This window comes from Chelonia mydas, chromosome 13 (assembly GCF_015237465.2).
Source record: "Chelonia mydas isolate rCheMyd1 chromosome 13, rCheMyd1.pri.v2, whole genome shotgun sequence".
Lineage (NCBI taxonomy): Eukaryota > Metazoa > Chordata > Testudines > Cheloniidae > Chelonia > Chelonia mydas.
In genome coordinates, this window is record NC_051253.2 from 34,098,285 (window position 1) to 34,115,382 (window position 17,098).

A 17,098-nucleotide genomic window follows, 5' to 3' on the forward strand; every position below is an offset into this window, starting at 1 on the left:
GGTGACCCAGTGCCTGACATTCCCGTACTTTGAAAAACACTGACCTAGACCATCCCTGACAGGTTTTTGTCCAACCTGCTCTTAAAAACCTCCAGTGACGGAGATTCCACAGCCTCCCTAGGCAATTTATTCCAGTGCTTAACCACCCTGACAGTTAGGAAGTTTTTCCTAATGTCCAACCTAAACCTCCCTTGCTGCAATTTAAGCCCATTGCTTCTTGTCCTGTCCTCAGAGGTTAAGAAGAACAATTCTTCTTCCTCCTCCTTGTAACAACCTTTTATGTACTTGAAAATTATTATCATGTCCCCACTCAGTCCTCTCTTCTCCAGACTAAACAAACTCAGTTATTTCAATCTTCCCTCATAGCTCACGTTTTCTAGACCTTTAATAATTTTTGTTGCTCTTCTCTGGACTTTCTCCAATTTGTCCACATCTTTCCTGAAATGTGCCATCTAGAACTGGACACAATACTCCAGTTGAGGCTTAATCAGCACAGAGTAGAGCAAAAGAATTACATCTCATGTCTTGCTTACAACACTCCTGCTAATACATCCCAGAACGATGTTTGCTTTTTTGCAATAGCATTACACTGTTGACTCATATTTCGCTTGTGGTCCCCCAGATCCCTTTCCACAGTACTCCTTCCTAGTCAGTCATTTCCCATTTTCTATGTATGCAACTGATTGTTCCTTCCTAAGTGGAGTACTTTGCATTTGTCCTTATTGAATTTCATCCTATTTACTTCAGACAATTTCTCCAGTTTGTCCAGATCATTTTTAATTTAGTCCTGTCCTCCAAAGCACTTACAACCCCTCCCAGCTTGTGTCTTTTTAAGTGTACTCTCTATAACATTATCTAAATGATTGATGAAGATATTGAACATCATCGGACCCAGAACTGATCCCTGTGGGACCCCACTCGTTAGGCCCTTCCAGCTTGACTGTGATCCACTGATAACTACTCTCTGGGAATTGTTTTCCACTTCATTGACAGCAGATGGGAATCGGAACCGGCCCCGACTCCATTGCAATCAGGTGTGACTCTGGATTGGCCTTGAGGGAGCTGAGACCAGAATCCAGCCTGGACACCACTTAGCTCAGGTGTGACTCTGGATTGACCCTGTCCCTTAGCCTCCACCATTTCCTCCAGACCCATCCATGCTCCCCACCTGCCCCCTGTCCCCCCACCTCACCCCTCCCTGCCCCCATTAACCCCTCTCTCCCCTGCCCCCTTCACTCTCCCTGTTCCAGCCCCAAACCCTGCCCACCAAGCCCCCGGGCCCCACCCCCTGTCCCGCATCTCCCCACCCCAGCTCCCTCCCATCCCTGCCCCCCGAGCCCGCCCTCCGCCCTCTGACTGGCCACTGGCCGCGAAGGGGTTAACCAGGGGCTTTGTCAGTGTCCCAGGAATGGGGCGCGGGCCCTTTAAATCCCAGCCCCTCTCCTTTCCCCGCTTCCTTCCCGGCCTTGAAAACTGCGCATGCGTGTCTGGGCCTGGAGGGGCGCGGGCCGGAGAGTCCCACGTGTGATCGCGCCCAGCGCTGGCCACGCGCGCGCTAGTGGGTGAGCGGAGCGCGCTGCAGGGGCCGAGTGCGGGGTGGCTGGGTGGCAAGGGACAGCAATTAAGCGAGGAGTTAATTGCAGGGCTAATGCGGCTGCGCGTGTTCCCCAGCGCCTGGGCTTTGATGTGCGTCCGGTTTGGGAGCGGAGCTCCGCCAGCCGTGGGGAGATGGGGCTGTGCCTTTCCCCTCCCATCCCCCGCCCACACACACACTGCGATGCAGAATCCAGGGCAGGAAAATACCTTGTTGTCCGGCTATGAAGACGGGGACGGGTGCTACCTTGGCCATCACCCCAGGGATCTCCACAGGTAAAAGGAGCTCGCTCCAGTTTGAGCCGAAGAGTCAGGCTCGCTCGCTGGGGCGGGGGCTGACTCTCGCCCCCTGTGCATTGGTGTAACGCAGACTTCCCCAGTGGCCCCCACACGCCTTCTGTGGCCACGGACAGCCATTGATCTCCGGCCTCTTTATACAGCCCGTCACAGCTTTGCAGTCTGCTCTCAAGTCCCCCATCAATCTTCCCTTCTCAAGAGCAAACCTGCCCAGTTTCTGTAACCTTTCCTTGCAGGTCAGGTTTTCTAAACCTTCCTCTCCTCTGGGCTCTCTCCTCTCTCGTCCTTCTGTCTGTCCCAATCTCCTTCCCCGCCCCCATCTGTGCCTTTCTCTCTCCAGACCTCTCCACCACAGGACTGGCAAATGGATTCTGAAAAGGGCTGGGGGTATCGCACTGTCCCAGTTGGAAGGACTGTCTCTGGGGTGAGACCAAATAGCCATTTCCCTTGTTCATCCCATACTACTTTACCTTGGCCTTCTCACCTCTGCTGCTCAGCGCCCCTCCCTGAAGACTCAAACCACCCCATGGGGACTAGGCCCCCAGGCAGAGATTCCTGAAGTTGTCTAGGGGATTTGGATGCCATTGGGTCATTTGCTCTTTACACAGTGACAACATGGAGAATGCACATGGGGCCAGCTGGATCCCAAACAACCGTCTTAACTAACTGCACACCAACATGCCAGGTTGGGGCACACACACACGTGCATATACGCACACACGTGCATGCACACACGTGCACACGCACAGACACACACTTGCACACGGCTGCTCTGGCTGGGTTCTGACAGCTTCTCCAACACAGGACACGGTGAGCGCCACTAAAGGGCTCGCTGGCCATTTAAAGGGTTACCACCTGATTCCTGTACACTCCACACACCCCTTTCCCAAGGGGAATTGGGCACCCAAATCCCTTTGGAAATCTCAGTCCGAGGCTCCAGCTGACCTGAGTCCTCACACGTCTGCTGCTAGCATCAGGGATGGATCCGGCTCTCTGCCCCGGGGACGGAGCATTTATAAGTGCTCAGCTAGACAGCTCCGCTTGGGGCAGAAAGTGAAAGGGAAACTCCGGCCAGCTCTAGCTCCAACTGGTCCCTTCTGGCCTTGCACTCTGGCTCTGAGAGCTGTGCCCCAGTGAGGGCCCAGTAGGAACCTGGGCTGGGATCCCCAAAGGGGTGTACTAGGGCACTCTGGATCCATCTCCCAGAGACCTGGGCACCTAATGCCCATGAGAACCTTTGGAAACAATCTACTACAGAGATTGTGTCCCTAGTCTATGCTTGCCAGAAGCTGGGAGTGGGCGACGGGATGAATCACTTGATTACCTGTTCTGTTCATTCCCTCTGGGGCACCTAGCATTGGCCACTGTCGGAAGACAGGATACTGGGCTAGATGGACCTTTGGTCTGACCGAGTATGGCTGTGCTTTGAGTGAAGAAATACTTCCTTTTGTTTATTTTTAAACCCGTAGCCTATTAGTTTCATTTGGTGACCCCTAGCTCTTGTATCATGAGAAAGAGTAAATAACACTTCCCTATTCACTTTCCCCTCACCATTCGTGACTGTAGAGACCTCTATCATATTGCCCCATAGTCACCTCTTTTCTAAGCTGAACAGTCCCAGATTTTTAAATCATTGTTCTCCTGGAGTTAGCCTGGCCCCTTTGTCAGGGGTTCCTAAAGTGATGGCAGGCTAGAGCCTCATTAGAAAACTCTCAGCCTAGCCTAGCTGGCACGTAGCCTCCCAGACCACTCTTTTCATACATGTAAATACACTGTCCAGTTACTTCCTAAGTGCAGGATAAAATAGCATCTTTGGTCCTTCTACTTCCAAGTTCAGTGTCCGTACTCCAAGTCAGAATAACCCCCATGGCTTGTCTTCCTGGAGCTGCAGTGGCATCACCCCAACATGAGAACTCCTGTCAGCATGGAGAAGGGCCGTCTGGAAGCTCGCCAGCCCTGCTTGCTAGCCAGTCAGTAGTGAACTAGCTTGGTGGTGGTAGATCAGTAATCAGGGATGTTGTCTTGGAGGTTTGCATAGCTTCGAAGGCCTGAAGGGACCATTGTGATTATCCAGTCTGACCTTCTGTATAACACAGGACAGAGAACTTCCCCAAAATAATTCATAGAGAAGATCTGTTAGAAAAACATCCGATCTCGATTTAATATTTGTCAGGGATGGAGAATCCACCACGACATAGGTAAGTTGTTCCAATGATTAATTACTCTCACTGTTTAAAATGTATGCCTCATTTCCAGTCTGAGTTTGTCTCAGTTCAACTTCCAGCCATTGGATCGGGTTAGACATTCCTCTGCTAGATTGAAGAGCCCATTATTAAATATTTGCTCCCCATGTAAGATACTTACAGACTGTGATCAAGACACCCCTTAACCTTCTCTTCATTAAACTAAAAAGATCGAGCTCCTTGAATCTCTCACTATCAGGCAATTTTCTAATTCTCTAATCATTCTTATGGCTCTTCTCTGACCCCTCTCCAATTTATCAGCAACCCTCTTGAATGGTGGGCACCAGAACTGGACACAGGATTCCAGCAGCCGTCGCACCAGTGCCAAATAACCTCTCTACTCCTACTTGAGATTCCCCTGTTTATGCATCCCAAGGTTACATTAGCTCTTTTGGCCACAGCGTCGCACAGGGATCTCATGTTCAGCTGATTCTCCACCACAGAACCCCCAAATGTTTTTCAGAGTCGCTGCTTCCCAGGAGAGAGTTCCCCATCCTGTAAGTACAGCTGATGATCTTTGGTCCCAGATGTGTACATTTACATTTAGCCGTATTAAAGCACATATTGTTCACCTGCTCCCAGTTTACCAGATGATTGAGGTCACTCTGTATCAGTGACCGTCCTCGTCTTATTTACCCATCCTCCTATTTTTGGGTCATCTGCCAACTTCACCAGGTCAAGAAGGTACTGTTCCCCCATGTCCTAAAGCTTGCCAACATTCAGGAAGTTATTGATGTATTTGCCCATTTGGAGTTTGCAATTTATTTTGGGGCTACTGATGGGACACACAGGCCCCCCACAGGCCTCAGACTTTATCAACAGGAAGGGGAATTTCCCCCTGGGGCTGGCAGGCCTGGATGGTCCTATGGAAGGTTCACCAGTATTAACGTGGGGTTGTCAGGAAAGAAACTTGGCCTGGTTTCTGAACTAGAAAGGCATATTTTGCATTGTGGCCATTGACGGCAGGAGTCCTCCTGTGGTTTCAGGACACTCAGCTTGCCCTCCACTTCCCTGGCTTATGAAGCCTTTCAGCCACTCAAGCCCTCTCCTCTGGGCTGTGCCAGCCCTGTCTTGGCCTTGCAGGTTCACAAGAGGTGCCCCCCAGAACCCTAGTGCTCCTGTTTGGAGCTGAGAGTGTAGTGTGCAGGGGTGGGAAAGGAATCTGTCACAGGGCACCATAAAGGTTTTATCACACTGTGTGCCACAGTTTTTATTGCATTCTGGGCAGTGGGTTCCTGAAGGATTGGAGGTAGCTGGAAACAATTAAAAAAAACCTTTATTGCCCAGAAAGTTCAAAGGGGAAACCAGTAGCCACTGTTCTGTCTTGTGGGGAGGGTTGGTGCTGTACAGATGGGGCAGTGGAGTCTCTGAAAGCACCCCTGTATTCACACCCAACACGCTAGTGCAGGAGGGCTTTGGATCCGGTCCACGGGATTGCCAGCTCTGTGGGGCTAGGGCAGGCTCCCTGGCCCTGTGCCATGGCCGGCATCATGTCCCTGAGGCCCCTGGGGTTCCCCCTTCCCGGCCAATGGGAGCTGCGGGAGAGGTACCTGCAGGCGAGGGCAGCACACGGAGCCCTCTGCCCCCCTTCCCCAGGGGCCGCAGGGACGTGCTGCCAGCTGCTTCCCCGAGTGGCGCAGGGCCAGGGCAGGCAGGAAACCTGCCTTAGCCCCGCTGCACGCTGCTGCCACCCCAGAGCCACTCGAGGTAAATGGCACCGGGCCAGAGCCCGCACTCCACACCTCTCCTGCACCCCAACCCCCTGCCCTGAGCCCCCTCCCACACTCCGCACCCCTACCCCAGCCCTACATTCATGCTCTGCATGCAATTTCCCCACCCAGATGTGGCCCTCGGGCCAAAAAGTTTGCCCACCCTTGCGCTAGTGTAACAATCTTTATATAGAATATGCCCTGGGAGGTATCATAGGAAAGCTAAGAACTCACTGGTCAATACTATCATGATGGAATGGATGTAGCAACATTATATGTAAAGTTATGAATTCTTCCTGTACAATGTTATTAGCCCATGGTCAAAACCAGACAGCCCCACCTAGGCAAGGTCTGTCCTAAACACAGGAATGTGGGTTTACCTTGATTTGCACATAAGTAGTTCATAAGGTCCTCAAAACAGCAGGGGAGGAGGTGGCAGGAAACAGAACAATTTGTATTTTAGCAAACACAAGTGGAGGAAGAAAGAGCCCGGAGCCACCTTCACCACCAGACTCCACATTGTCTTCCTCACTGTTTGGATGAACTTTGCTTGGAGCGGTAACCTTCCAAAGAATCCACTTCAAGGGTTGACTGGACTATAAAAGGAAAGGGCAGGGAACCCCAACCTCTCTCTCTCTCTCTTTCCCCTCAGAAGACCAACGCCGGCACCTCTGGGAGATCCTGGGGGAGATCCTGACCGAGGAATGCATCAGTCATCATCTTGCTGGAAGATGGTGGGTGAGAGAGGCCATTTTGAACAATGCCTGCAACCAAAACTTGCTGGATCATATTTTAGACATTTAGCTGCATGTTTTCTCTTTGATTTGCTCCCAACCATTTCTAACTTTATCTCTTGTACCTGAATTCACTTAACATCCCATCTTCTTTTGTTAATAGACTTGCTTTATTTTTAATCTAAAACAACTGCGCTGTGTGTAAACAGCTATTTGGTAACTCAAGTTAAAGTAACAAACTGTTGAATGTCGACTCCTTACAGGGGCATCGAACCTCAGCATCTGAACTGTCCAGGAGAGGGCTGGGCTGTGCACAACATATGTTTTGGGAAACATTCGGGACTGGGAGTCTTTGGGGCCACCCTACAAGTAGTAATCAAGCCTGGGGAAAGCCAGAGGGGGCTGCAGATAGGCTGCTGGGGTCAGCGTGGCTGAGCCAGGGCTGTCTAATGCATAGATGCTCAGGGTGTGATCTGCATGTTGGTGGCTGGTTGTGTGTGGCCCAGGTTGAGAGCTGCAACAGTAAAATATTGTGAGACACCCAAGGTTACAGGTCAGGCGGTGACACAACCCCTCACTGGTGTGGATTGCACCCCAGAATGTGACGGGGAAATCAGCAGCGGAGCTGTAAACCTCACTCACTAAGTATTTGGAGCAGGAGAAGGAGAAGGGGAAGGAGGAGGGAGATGACCCAAGGTTGGGAAACCCGCCAGACCTTACTTCCCCACTGGAGATGGCTGCGCAGGTAAAGCTGCCTAGATTGCGGCTCCGCAGAAACAAGGAGGCACCCGAGCACCGCAATGCAGATGGTAGAGCTCAGACTGCAAGAGAAGAAAACCTCTGGCCTGCGTGATCCCCAAAACGTCACAATCTGGTACCCAGTTAACCACATTTCTTTTCTTTCTGTTATCTCAGCCCCAACCTTAAAAATTAGTGATCTCTGGTATTTCAAGAAGCACTTCACGTTTAACACAGAACACCTCTTGTTTCTCATGAAGGCCAAGACTATAACCGGATTCAAAAAAGAGCTAGATACATTCATGGAAGATAGGTTCACCAATGGCTATTAGCCAGGATGGGCAGGTATGGAGTCCCTAGCCTCTGTTTGCCAGAAGCTGGGAATGGTTGACAAGGAATGAATCACTCGATGATTACCTGTTCTGTTCATTCATTCTAGGGCACCTGGCATTGGCCACTGTCGGAAGACAGGATACTGGGCTAGATGGACCCCTGGTCTGACCCAGTAGGGCGGTTCTTATGTTCTTATGATCTTTTTCAGTCACACGCTTTGGGCCTCTCCCGCACACTAATCTCCAAACTCAATTTCAAACCCAAAGCTCATCCAGGTCTACTGTGGCCCTCCTCCATACCCCCTGTGCCAATGCTGGTCTGGAAGTGGGGAGCAGTTAGTAATTCCATGGGAACCTCTGCAGGCTGTCCCTATGTTGGAGGATGTCATCCTGAGAAGAGCCCTTCCCCCAAAAGCACAGGAGCATCTTGTTCGAAAAGACAACGGGCAAACAGGAAAGCTAGGCTGCTCTGCTATTTACCAGGAGGGTGGAGGAGTGGTCAGCAATCACAGCCTGTGTGGGCAGCCCCGGGAAGCGGCACTGCCTTGCAACGTGTGTGCCCAAACAAGAGCCCTTTCCATGTCTTACAGTTTCTTGTACAAGCCCTGCAGAGCGGCACAAAGTGCGCTGCCAAATAAACAGGCTTTTGCAGTAAATGGGCTGCACCAAGGGCTAATCACCTGGGCCACTGTGGATCAAATATAGTTTGAAGAATTCATGTAAAAATGCAAAGGCAGCTGAAAGCTCAAGGGCACGGATCAAACAAGGAGCCAAAGAACTTGTTCTATTGCTTTGCCCCTCTCTGGAGCTGCCCCTACAATAAACACACCTGCCAGGGTGAGGCATTTGATCTTTTTCAACCCCTGGGGTGCTGCCATCTTGAAGGACGGAGTGGGGGCCCCTCTCAATTGACCAGGAGTCAGATGGAACAACGAACAGGGCGGGGGCTGGGACAGGGGAGATGCATGTTCAGTTGATGGATGGGGGAGTTTATATTTCAGAGAAATAAATACTTTAGAGCTCAAATTCTCCGGCCCAGGTGCTATTATGAGCACAATGGAAAGTGGTGATTATAGCCGAGCAGCTGGAGAGAAAGCGCCGTAATCCACCGCACAGGGCGGCACCCTGCTGGTCCCTGGAATAAAGTTGTTTCAATCCCCCTGTAAAGTTATATGGCAATTTACTGACAAAAAACTTCATCAACGCTGAGTTAAGGTTGCCTGGGGGTATCTCCTGCCCTTCCATAATGGTGAGTTCAGCAAATCTGAAACCTCTGAAAAGCAGGAAATACTGAGTTAAGGCGAACTTCCGCACAGCCTTAACTCTGCCCTCCCTGGAGTTGACAGTAGCCACTGGGAATTAGGTGCATGCACTCTCGCTGCATTCCCTGTATTTGGCATAGTGGTATTGAAAGGTGGAGAGATTACGTAGAGCTGCTTGGCAGAGCTGTGACTGTGCCATGATTTGGAGGGGTGTGATCAAAGGAGCGAGGTGCATGTGGCCCTTTAGAGATCCACTTTTGTCCAGTGCATCGTTGCCTTCTGTGGAAGTGTCCATGTTCACTTAGATTTGCATTTACTGTCCTAGTACCTCAGGACTTTCCCCCTCCTCCCACCATGCTGGGAAATCCACCTGACACTGCCCATCCCTGACTGCCAGGAAATCTCCTTGGGCTCTGCCCCCGCCCTGACTACTCCTGCCCCACTGCCAGGAAATCTCCTTAGATTCTGCCCCACCCTGCGCTTCCCATTGTGCCTGGTACTGCACAGACCCTGACTGAGACTGGGGATGTCAAATGTGATGGTGGGGATCAGGGCCCAGGTGTCTCAAGTTTAGCACCCCAAATTCTGGGATGCCCATTACCCTTGGTGACTGACCTTTCTGGGGCGGCACCAGCTTCTTCCCGGTGAGGGGGCTTAACTGAGCTAGTCAGAAAAATGGAGAGGCATTTCCACCCTTACTTCTCTGCTGCTCTTGTTGGAGGTGCCTTCAGAGCTGAGTGGATGGACAGCAGCGGCTGCTGGCTGGGCACCCAGCTCTAAAGGCAGTGACACCACCAGCAGCAGCGCAGAAGTGAGGGTGACAATGCCATACCATGCTACCCTTACGTCTGCATAACATTTGACATTTGTGCCAGGAGGGGAGGATACAGGGAGGGGCTAATGCAAATTTTAGGTGCCTATAGCCCTCACAAAATCCCCACAGTGCTGCCCCTGAACCTTCGCCAGGTAGATCATCCAGGGTGTAGCAGACATGCCCAGTGGGGGCTGCCTGGGCACCCAGCTGACTGATGCAGTGACTGAGCCCAGCCCTTGTAAAGTGCTCCTTGTAAATCAGCTGCTAGGTCAATCCGGGCACCTGGTTCCTTTCGCTTCCAGAGGACCAGATGCTTACAGCTGACTCCTGCAAACAACAGTGGGCTCTGCGCCCACCACACAGCCAGGGCTAAGGTCAACCCTAAGCTATATACAACCGATTACTGTCTCTATCCATCCAGTGTCATCCCACCCTCCATGCATCCATCCATCCATCCCCGCACGCACACACCTACCGATCTCTGCAGCAGATTGTTTCCAAAGGTTCCCAAGCGAGTTAGGTGCCCAGGTCTCTGGGAGTTGGGCCCATAACCCCGTAGTACGCCCCTTTGGGGATCCTAGTCCAGGTTCCTGCTGGTCCCTCACTGGGGGAGAGGTCACAGAGCGAGAGTGCAAGGCCAGAAGGGACCACTGTGATTGGCTAGTCTGACGTCCCGCTTAGCACGGGCCGGAGAATGCCCCCAAAATAATCCCAGTTGGACCTAGAGCTGGCTATTTAGGGTCAGGGCTGGCCCCCAACATCCCACCTGGCCTCTGACTGTGAGTGCCTCTGTTTCCACATTGCCCAAGTCAAGACGCCTGGGCCTGATTTACAGTGGCATTGAGCATCACCTCACGTGTAACCCCCGTCCCCCACCACCACCACCACACACATCAGTTTCCCAGAACATGCTCAACCCCTGTGACCCACAGTTACTAATGACACTTAGAATGTCTCCATGGGATGAAGTTGCCCTGCCCAACCCATGTCCACGCTTTCAGTTCCCTTTCGCTTTCCACCCCACCCAGAGCTGCGCAGCTGAGCGCTGATAAATGCTCCCTCCCCAGGGCAGAAAGCCGGATCCATCTCTGATGGCAGCAGCAGACGCGCAAGGACTCAGGTGAGCTGGAGCCTTGGGCTGAGATTTTCAAAGGAATTGGGGTTCCCAATTCCCCTGGGGAAAGGGGCGTGTGCAGTGTACAGGAATCGGGTGGTAGCCTTTTAAATGGCCGGCAAGCCCTCTAGTGGTGCTCACCACATCCTGTATTGGAGAAGCTGCAGAAGCCAGCCAGAGCAGCTGTTTGTGTATGTGTGTGTGTGTATGCACATGTGTGTGTGTGCCCCAACCGGGCGTATTTGTGTGTAGTTAGTTAAGACGGCTGTTTGGGACCCAGCTGGCCCCATGTGTGTTCTCCATGTTGTTGCTGTGTAAAGAGCAAATGACCCAATGGTGTCCAAATCCCCTAGGCAACTTCAGGAACCTCGCCCGGGGGGCTAGTCTTTGTGGGGTGGTTTGAATCTTCAGGGAGTGGGTATGAGCAGCTGGGAAAGCGGAGGAGATGAGTCCAGGGTGAGGTTAATAAGGGGAACAGCTAGGATTAGAGGGAGCTATTATCTGTCCCTCTCCGGCTATTTGGTCCCATCCCTGAGCCTTGCAGCTGGGGGAGTTAGATACCCCTGCCCTTAGAGTCCATTTGCCAGCAATGTGCTGGAGAGGTCCTGAGAGAGGGAGGGAGATGGGGAGAGACTAGGAGAGGCAGATGGATAGAACGGGAGGGTAGGGAGAAGGGAAAAAACGGGAGATGAAAGATAATTAAGAGTGGAGAGTGGAAGGGAGCTCAGGGAAGGGAAGGAAAGGAGGGGGAAGTGGAGGGGAGACAGAGAACTAAAGAGAGAGGAGGGGGACCCAGAGGCTATAACCCATGGGCCAGGTTCTTGAAGGGCTGGGGTGCAAGTGTCTGGGGTCCCTCCTGGAAAATCACCAAACTGGTCCGAGCCCCCTCCAGAGTTCTGGGGAGGCGGGCAGGGAAAGACACAACCATGTTTTTCTCTTCCCTCTTACAGGTTGGCTTCCCAACTCCTCCGTTGGGCCCCAGGGACTAGCTGAGCTGCTGGGAACCTGAACACACATTGCATCCACCCCCAGACTGAGCCGAAAGGGACGTCAGGGCCTGATTTCATCTCCTTCTTAGCACCCTTGAAAGGCCCAGTCTGTAGTTGATCTGCATGGTGGTGTAGGATCATAAAGAAAGCTAGCTTCTGGAGCTGGCTAGGAAACATTTTGTTGTTGTTTTTTCCTCCTGTGGAAAATGTTGACCTTTCACCATAAAACATGAAACAGATCAAAATTTTGGCCAAAATCATCCCAAAAAAACAGAAATAATTTTCAGCTGAAACCAGAAAAAACCTGTGGTTGAAAACAACAAAACCCAAAACAAAACAATTGGCCCAAAAACGATAGCTATTGTCCATAAACAGTGAGAAACCAAAACATATTCCGGTAGGGGCTACAATTTTTCAGTTTTGGGGACTGTCAGTGTCTCAACAAGAAGCTGGAAATGTTCCTGGGAAGCAGAAACTTGTGTGCTAATCATTTCAACAGCAGTGTAACCTGTCTGATGTTCCCGATGTAGGTGCTTCTTCTGGCCCTCATGGGGGGACCTGGCTGCTGGGGCTGTGAAGGCAGCGCTTGGACTGTGCCCAGAGCCACTGCCCGGAGTCGGAGATGTTGCAGAAGGACACGTGGGCAATGACAGCTGTGAATGCCAGCAGAGGCTGGCCAGAATCAAATCAGATGGTGAGAGCTCCCCCGCAGCAGGCCCGGATCGTCGAGTGCAGCCAGTCTGTGCATCTAAACAGCCAGGCCAGCCTATGAGATATTCAGAGGTTATTAAATATGACAAACCTCAATGTTAAAGATAGTGATTTTCTGAATTGGGTGTTTGTGGGGGGAGGGGTGGCCAGTAATGCTCAACGTCACCCTGGCTATAACAGACAAGCAAGGGCCAAATCACCAGCTGGTGTCAAGAGCCGTCCACACCAACTCAGGACTGGATCCATTGACATTCATGGAACCACTGTACATCTCCACCGACTGGGGACCTGACCCCTATCGTCTGTACTGGCCATTCACCTGCTAGCTTTCTATGCAGGGCCGGATTTACACATCACTGGGCCCTAGGTGGCACTGCTCAGCTTTGGTCCGGCCGCCCCTCCATCATAACAGGGGCGACTGGGCCAAATTTTAGTGAATGGCATCGCCCGGGGTTACCAGGTCTACCTAAGCGTTCCTGTGCATTGATCTGTCCCCGTCCCCACGCGTGGATAATCTGCCTCGGTTCTTCAGTATCTCCTATTCCCCTGCACACCCTGAAGGCTGCTCAGTGAAAGCATTAGATTTAATCCAAGAGTGTAGGGGCCACAGCCACCATATTTAGAGGAAATACAGCCCACTGTGTTTGCTTCACCATTTAAATACTTGTTGCTCTCTAGACATGGGATGAATTATGTGGCGGGAGAAGAAATATGGAGAGGTACGAACAGTGACTAGGACACAGGATTGGAACTCAGGACCCCAAATTCTATTCCTGGCTTTTCCACTGTCCTGCTGGGTGACCTTGAATCAGTCACATTCCCGCTCTGTGCCTCAGTTTCCCGACCTGTAACTTGTTACTGACTTTCTTTGGAAAGCGCTTTGTTCTCTATTGATGTGAAGCGCTAGAGAAGAGCTGGGGATTGTTATTCTATTAACATGATTAGTTTTGAAATGTTAAAAGAAATTGCTTGAAAGGGGGAAACCTATCAACAGTCCCAGCTAATCCAGCAACTACAACTGAAATGAATAACGCATTAATAATCCCACTAGGCAAACGATCAAATGCAACATGGCTTTCACCATCGCCATCTCTCGGCTGTCGGTGGAAGTAGCTGGGAAGCAGAGGAAGCAGGTATCTCAGAGTCCATCAGCAGTGTCCAGTAGGATGTAGATCCCCGTTTGCTGTCCAAGAAGCTGCAGAACTGGCAAAGTGCTGCTGGGCCCTCAGACAAGCCTCTTCCTACCCGGGCCTTCGAAGAAGTGGGGAGGCTTCATAATGGAGTGTGCGTGTCTCTTTAGTTTGATTTGATCTGAGCGGTCCCTTGCTGAGTCTGCAGGCTTCCTAGGCAGACCTGGAGGGACCGGACCGAGCGATGCTGGGTGCGAGTTTCTCCTCCATCAGCCCAAGCACACTGGTCTGAGAGAACCTCAGCAAATGACTTGTAAGCAATTTCTTCTGACGCTTTAAACCAGTGGCTTTCAAAGCAAACACTAGCAATAAAAGGGGCTGCCTTGTGAGAGGCCCTCAGACACAGCGCAGCATCACTACTTGGGGAGCGGCCTGGCCCGTGAGAATGGGGTTAGGGATACAGGACTCGTGACCAATGATTATAATAAATGGAATGAGAAATCATGGGGATCTGTTGCTCTGGGGTATAGCCACTTGATGTTAATTGCTGGCCATTGCTGTGCCTGGTTCATGCCTACAAACTTTGGTGCCCACGAACTAGATCTGCAAATCTCTTGATTCTCAAACTTTGTGACTCTTGATGAATGAATAAACCTTATGGATTGGATCAAAATCACTCTGTGTCCGGGCTTGAGCTGTGGTGAAAGGGCCCAGACCGACTGACCCCCGACACCGTGCAGGCCTGGGCCCTCTTCTGCACCTCCAAACCCATCTCCTGAGCTCTCTACTGAACCAGGAGCACTCTCCAAATTCCCCCCTCCTACGACGCCTCCTTCTTCTCTCATGCACCCTCACCATCTCCCATCACCCTTTCCTGCATCCCCCCTTTCTCTGGCACCATCCAACTGGCCTCCTGCACCCCCAGGTGTGTTCCCAACTCCCCTGGGAGACAGGAGAGGTGACTAAGCATGGGGGGAGCCTGGGTGGGGGGGTTACGTTGCTGAAGTTGATTTAGGACAAACTGATGAGAGATTTACCTGCAAATTCCCACAGTCTAATTTTTTTTTGGCCACGCAACCTGCCTTCTACAAAGTACATTTTACCCACTCCCACTATGATGGCAACGGGTCCTGTGGGACGCACGGGATCCCAGTCCCACTGCAGGGCTCTCCACTGGGCTCCCACCTCCAGCTTCCAAGGCCCCAGCTCCCCTGAGTTAGGCTATTATAGGGGGCTTAGGAGCCTGCAGGGATTGAAAGGGGCTGGCTGGTGCTTGCAGGGGGGCTGGGCTAGAAGGAAAAGCAGGAGAGGGGAGCCAGCAGGCATTGAGATGGTGGGGGGATTGGGGGCACAGCAGAGGACAGAGACAAATAACTGGGGAGACTGACAGTCCCCCAGACTATGTGGGGAGGGGGTTGAGGGAGTCTGGATCTCAGCTGTAGGCTCCCCAGTCTATTTGAAAAACAAGGGGTTGCCCCAGTCACCCCAAGAGAAATGAAGCCAGCAGCGAGGCAGGCAGGGAAGTAGCCCCTGCTCCATCGGATTGGCAGTGAACTGGTCCCTGGCGGAGCACTCAGAGGAGGTGATTGGCTAGCTCAGCGGCTGACCCACTGGACTGACACGCCATTGAGAGCTGGAAGCTCACTAAAATCTTGTGATTTTTAACAGTGGGGAGAAAGCCAGCTAATTCTTCTGCACACCACCTCCCCAAACACAGGGGCCAGGCTGCATGGGCAGGAAGTGATTTATTGTGAGAAACAGCAAGAGAATGTGAGCCCAGTAACAGCACCCAGGGCTTAGCCTGAGACACACTTCTCCCAACATCAGCCCCACCACCACATGGGTAAGGGATGGGAAGGGGCGGCTATACTGTATACTGGGCACTAGGGGCAGCAGAGGGCGGGGGTGGGGAAGGGGCGGCTATACTGTATAATGGGCACTAGGGGCAGCAGAGGGTGGGGGTGGGGAAGGGGCGGCTATACTGTATCATGGGCACTAGGGTAGCAGAGGGTGGGGGTGGGGAAGGGGTGGCTATACTGTATCATGGGCACTTGGGTAGCAGAGGGTGGGGGCGGGGAAGGGGCAGCTATACTGTATCATGGGCACTAGGGGCAGCAGAGGGTGGGGGTGGGGAAGGGGCGGCTATACTGTATCACGGGCACTAAGGGCAGCAGAGGGTGGGGGTGGGGAAGGGGTGGCTATACTGTATAATGGGCACTAGGGGGCAGCAGAGGGTGGGGGAGGGGAAGGGGCCGCTATACTGTATAATGGGCACTAGGGGCAGCAGAGGGCAGGGGTGGGGAAGGGGCGGCTATACTGTATAATGGGCAGTAGGGGCAGCAGAGGGTGGGGGCGGGGAAGGGGCGGCTATACTGTATCACCGGCACTAGGGGCAGCAGAGGGTGGGGGTGGGGAAGGGGCGGCTATACTGTATAATGGGCAGTAGGGGCAGCAGAGGGTGGGGGCGGGGAAGGGGCGGCTATACTGTATAATGGGCACTAGGGGACAGCAGAGGGCGGGGGTGGGAAGGGGCGGCTATATTGTATAATGGGCACTAGGGGCAGCAGAGGGTGGGGGTGGGGAAGGGGTGGCTACACTGTATAATGGGCACTAGGGGCAGCAGAGGGCAGGGGTGGGAAGGGGCGGCTATACTGTATAATGGGCACTAGGGGACAGCAGAGGGCGGGGGTGGGAAGGGGCGGCTATACTGTATAATGGGCACTAGGGGCAGCAGAGGGCAGGGGTGGGGAAGGGGCGGCTATACTGTATCATGGGCAGTAGGGGTAGCAGAGGGCGGGGGTGGGGAAGGGGTGGCTAGACTGTATCATGGGCACTAGGGGCAGCAGAGGGTGGGGGTGGGGAAGGGGCGGCTGTACTGTATCATGGGCACTAGGGGCGGCAGAGGGTGGGGGTGGGGAAGGGGCGGCTATACTGTATCATGGGCACTAGGGGCAGCAGAGGGTCGGGGCGGGGAAGGGGCGGCTATACTGTATCATGGGCACTAGGGGCGGCAGAGGGTGGGGGTGGGGAAGGGGCGGCTATACTGTATCATGGGCACTAGGGGCGGCAGAGGGTGCGGTGATTACTCTGAGTAGCTGCAGAAGGATCAATGGGGATCACAATTGATCCTGGACATCCAGGAGGTTGGTTTTTTTGCGCTGGGGACTCAGTGGAAGCCGTGCTAGCTGAGTGCTCGCCATGGTAGGTCACTCTGCTGTCGGGGTCCTCACCGTCGACTCGGATGCTTGGCTTGAGCCCCGCCCCCTCCCCCCCCCCCCCCAGGTTCCTGGATCTCGTGCCGGGTGCCTCGTGCTGAGGGCGGATCCAGGAGGGGGCAGGGACATAGCCGGGGAGCCCCAGCCATGGAAGTGTTCGTGGGGAGTGAAAGCAGCAGGACTCCCTGGCTCCCGCCCCAGGCCTGGCCACCCTGCT

General features: G+C 52.9%; 1 protein-coding gene across 14 annotated transcripts; it reads left to right on the forward strand.

The window, feature by feature from the left end:
• Nucleotides 1-1,451: 1,451 nt before the first annotated feature.
• On the forward strand, nucleotides 1,452-14,335 carry LOC114021238. Of its 14 annotated transcripts, XM_037877040.2 has the most exons (5): nucleotides 1,576-1,869; nucleotides 6,495-6,576; nucleotides 10,790-10,842; nucleotides 12,356-12,519; nucleotides 13,588-14,324. In XM_037877040.2, the coding sequence occupies exons 1-5, from the start codon at nucleotides 1,649-1,651 to the stop codon at nucleotides 13,647-13,649; spliced, it is 582 nt and encodes a 193-aa protein (XP_037732968.1). In that variant the 5' UTR covers nucleotides 1,576-1,648; the 3' UTR covers nucleotides 13,650-14,324. The 14 variants fall into 14 exon arrangements, 4 of the variants coding, with proteins under 4 accessions (XP_037732969.1, XP_037732968.1, XP_037732967.1 ...); XR_006285361.1 differs by lacking the exon at nucleotides 1,576-1,869 and adding an exon at nucleotides 1,452-1,562 and having other exon boundaries at nucleotides 6,495-10,842; nucleotides 13,588-14,335; XR_006285359.1 differs by lacking the exon at nucleotides 1,576-1,869 and adding an exon at nucleotides 1,452-1,562 and having other exon boundaries at nucleotides 10,751-10,842; nucleotides 12,356-14,335.
• The last annotated feature ends 2,763 nt before the right edge of the window (nucleotides 14,336-17,098 follow it).

Bases quoted from the DNA above. Each gene is read 5' to 3' on its own strand.
- LOC114021238 (XM_037877039.2), top strand. From the start codon at position 1,649: ATGCGGCTGCGCGTGTTCCCCAGCGCCTGGGCTTTGATGTGCGTCCGG. The intron at 1,870-6,494 runs GTAAAAGGAGCT...CTTTCCCCTCAG, and splicing joins CACCCCAGGGATCTCCACAG to AAGACCAACGCCGGCACCTC. The intron at 10,843-12,355 runs GTGAGCTGGAGC...TTCCCGATGTAG, and splicing joins GCAGACGCGCAAGGACTCAG to GTGCTTCTTCTGGCCCTCAT.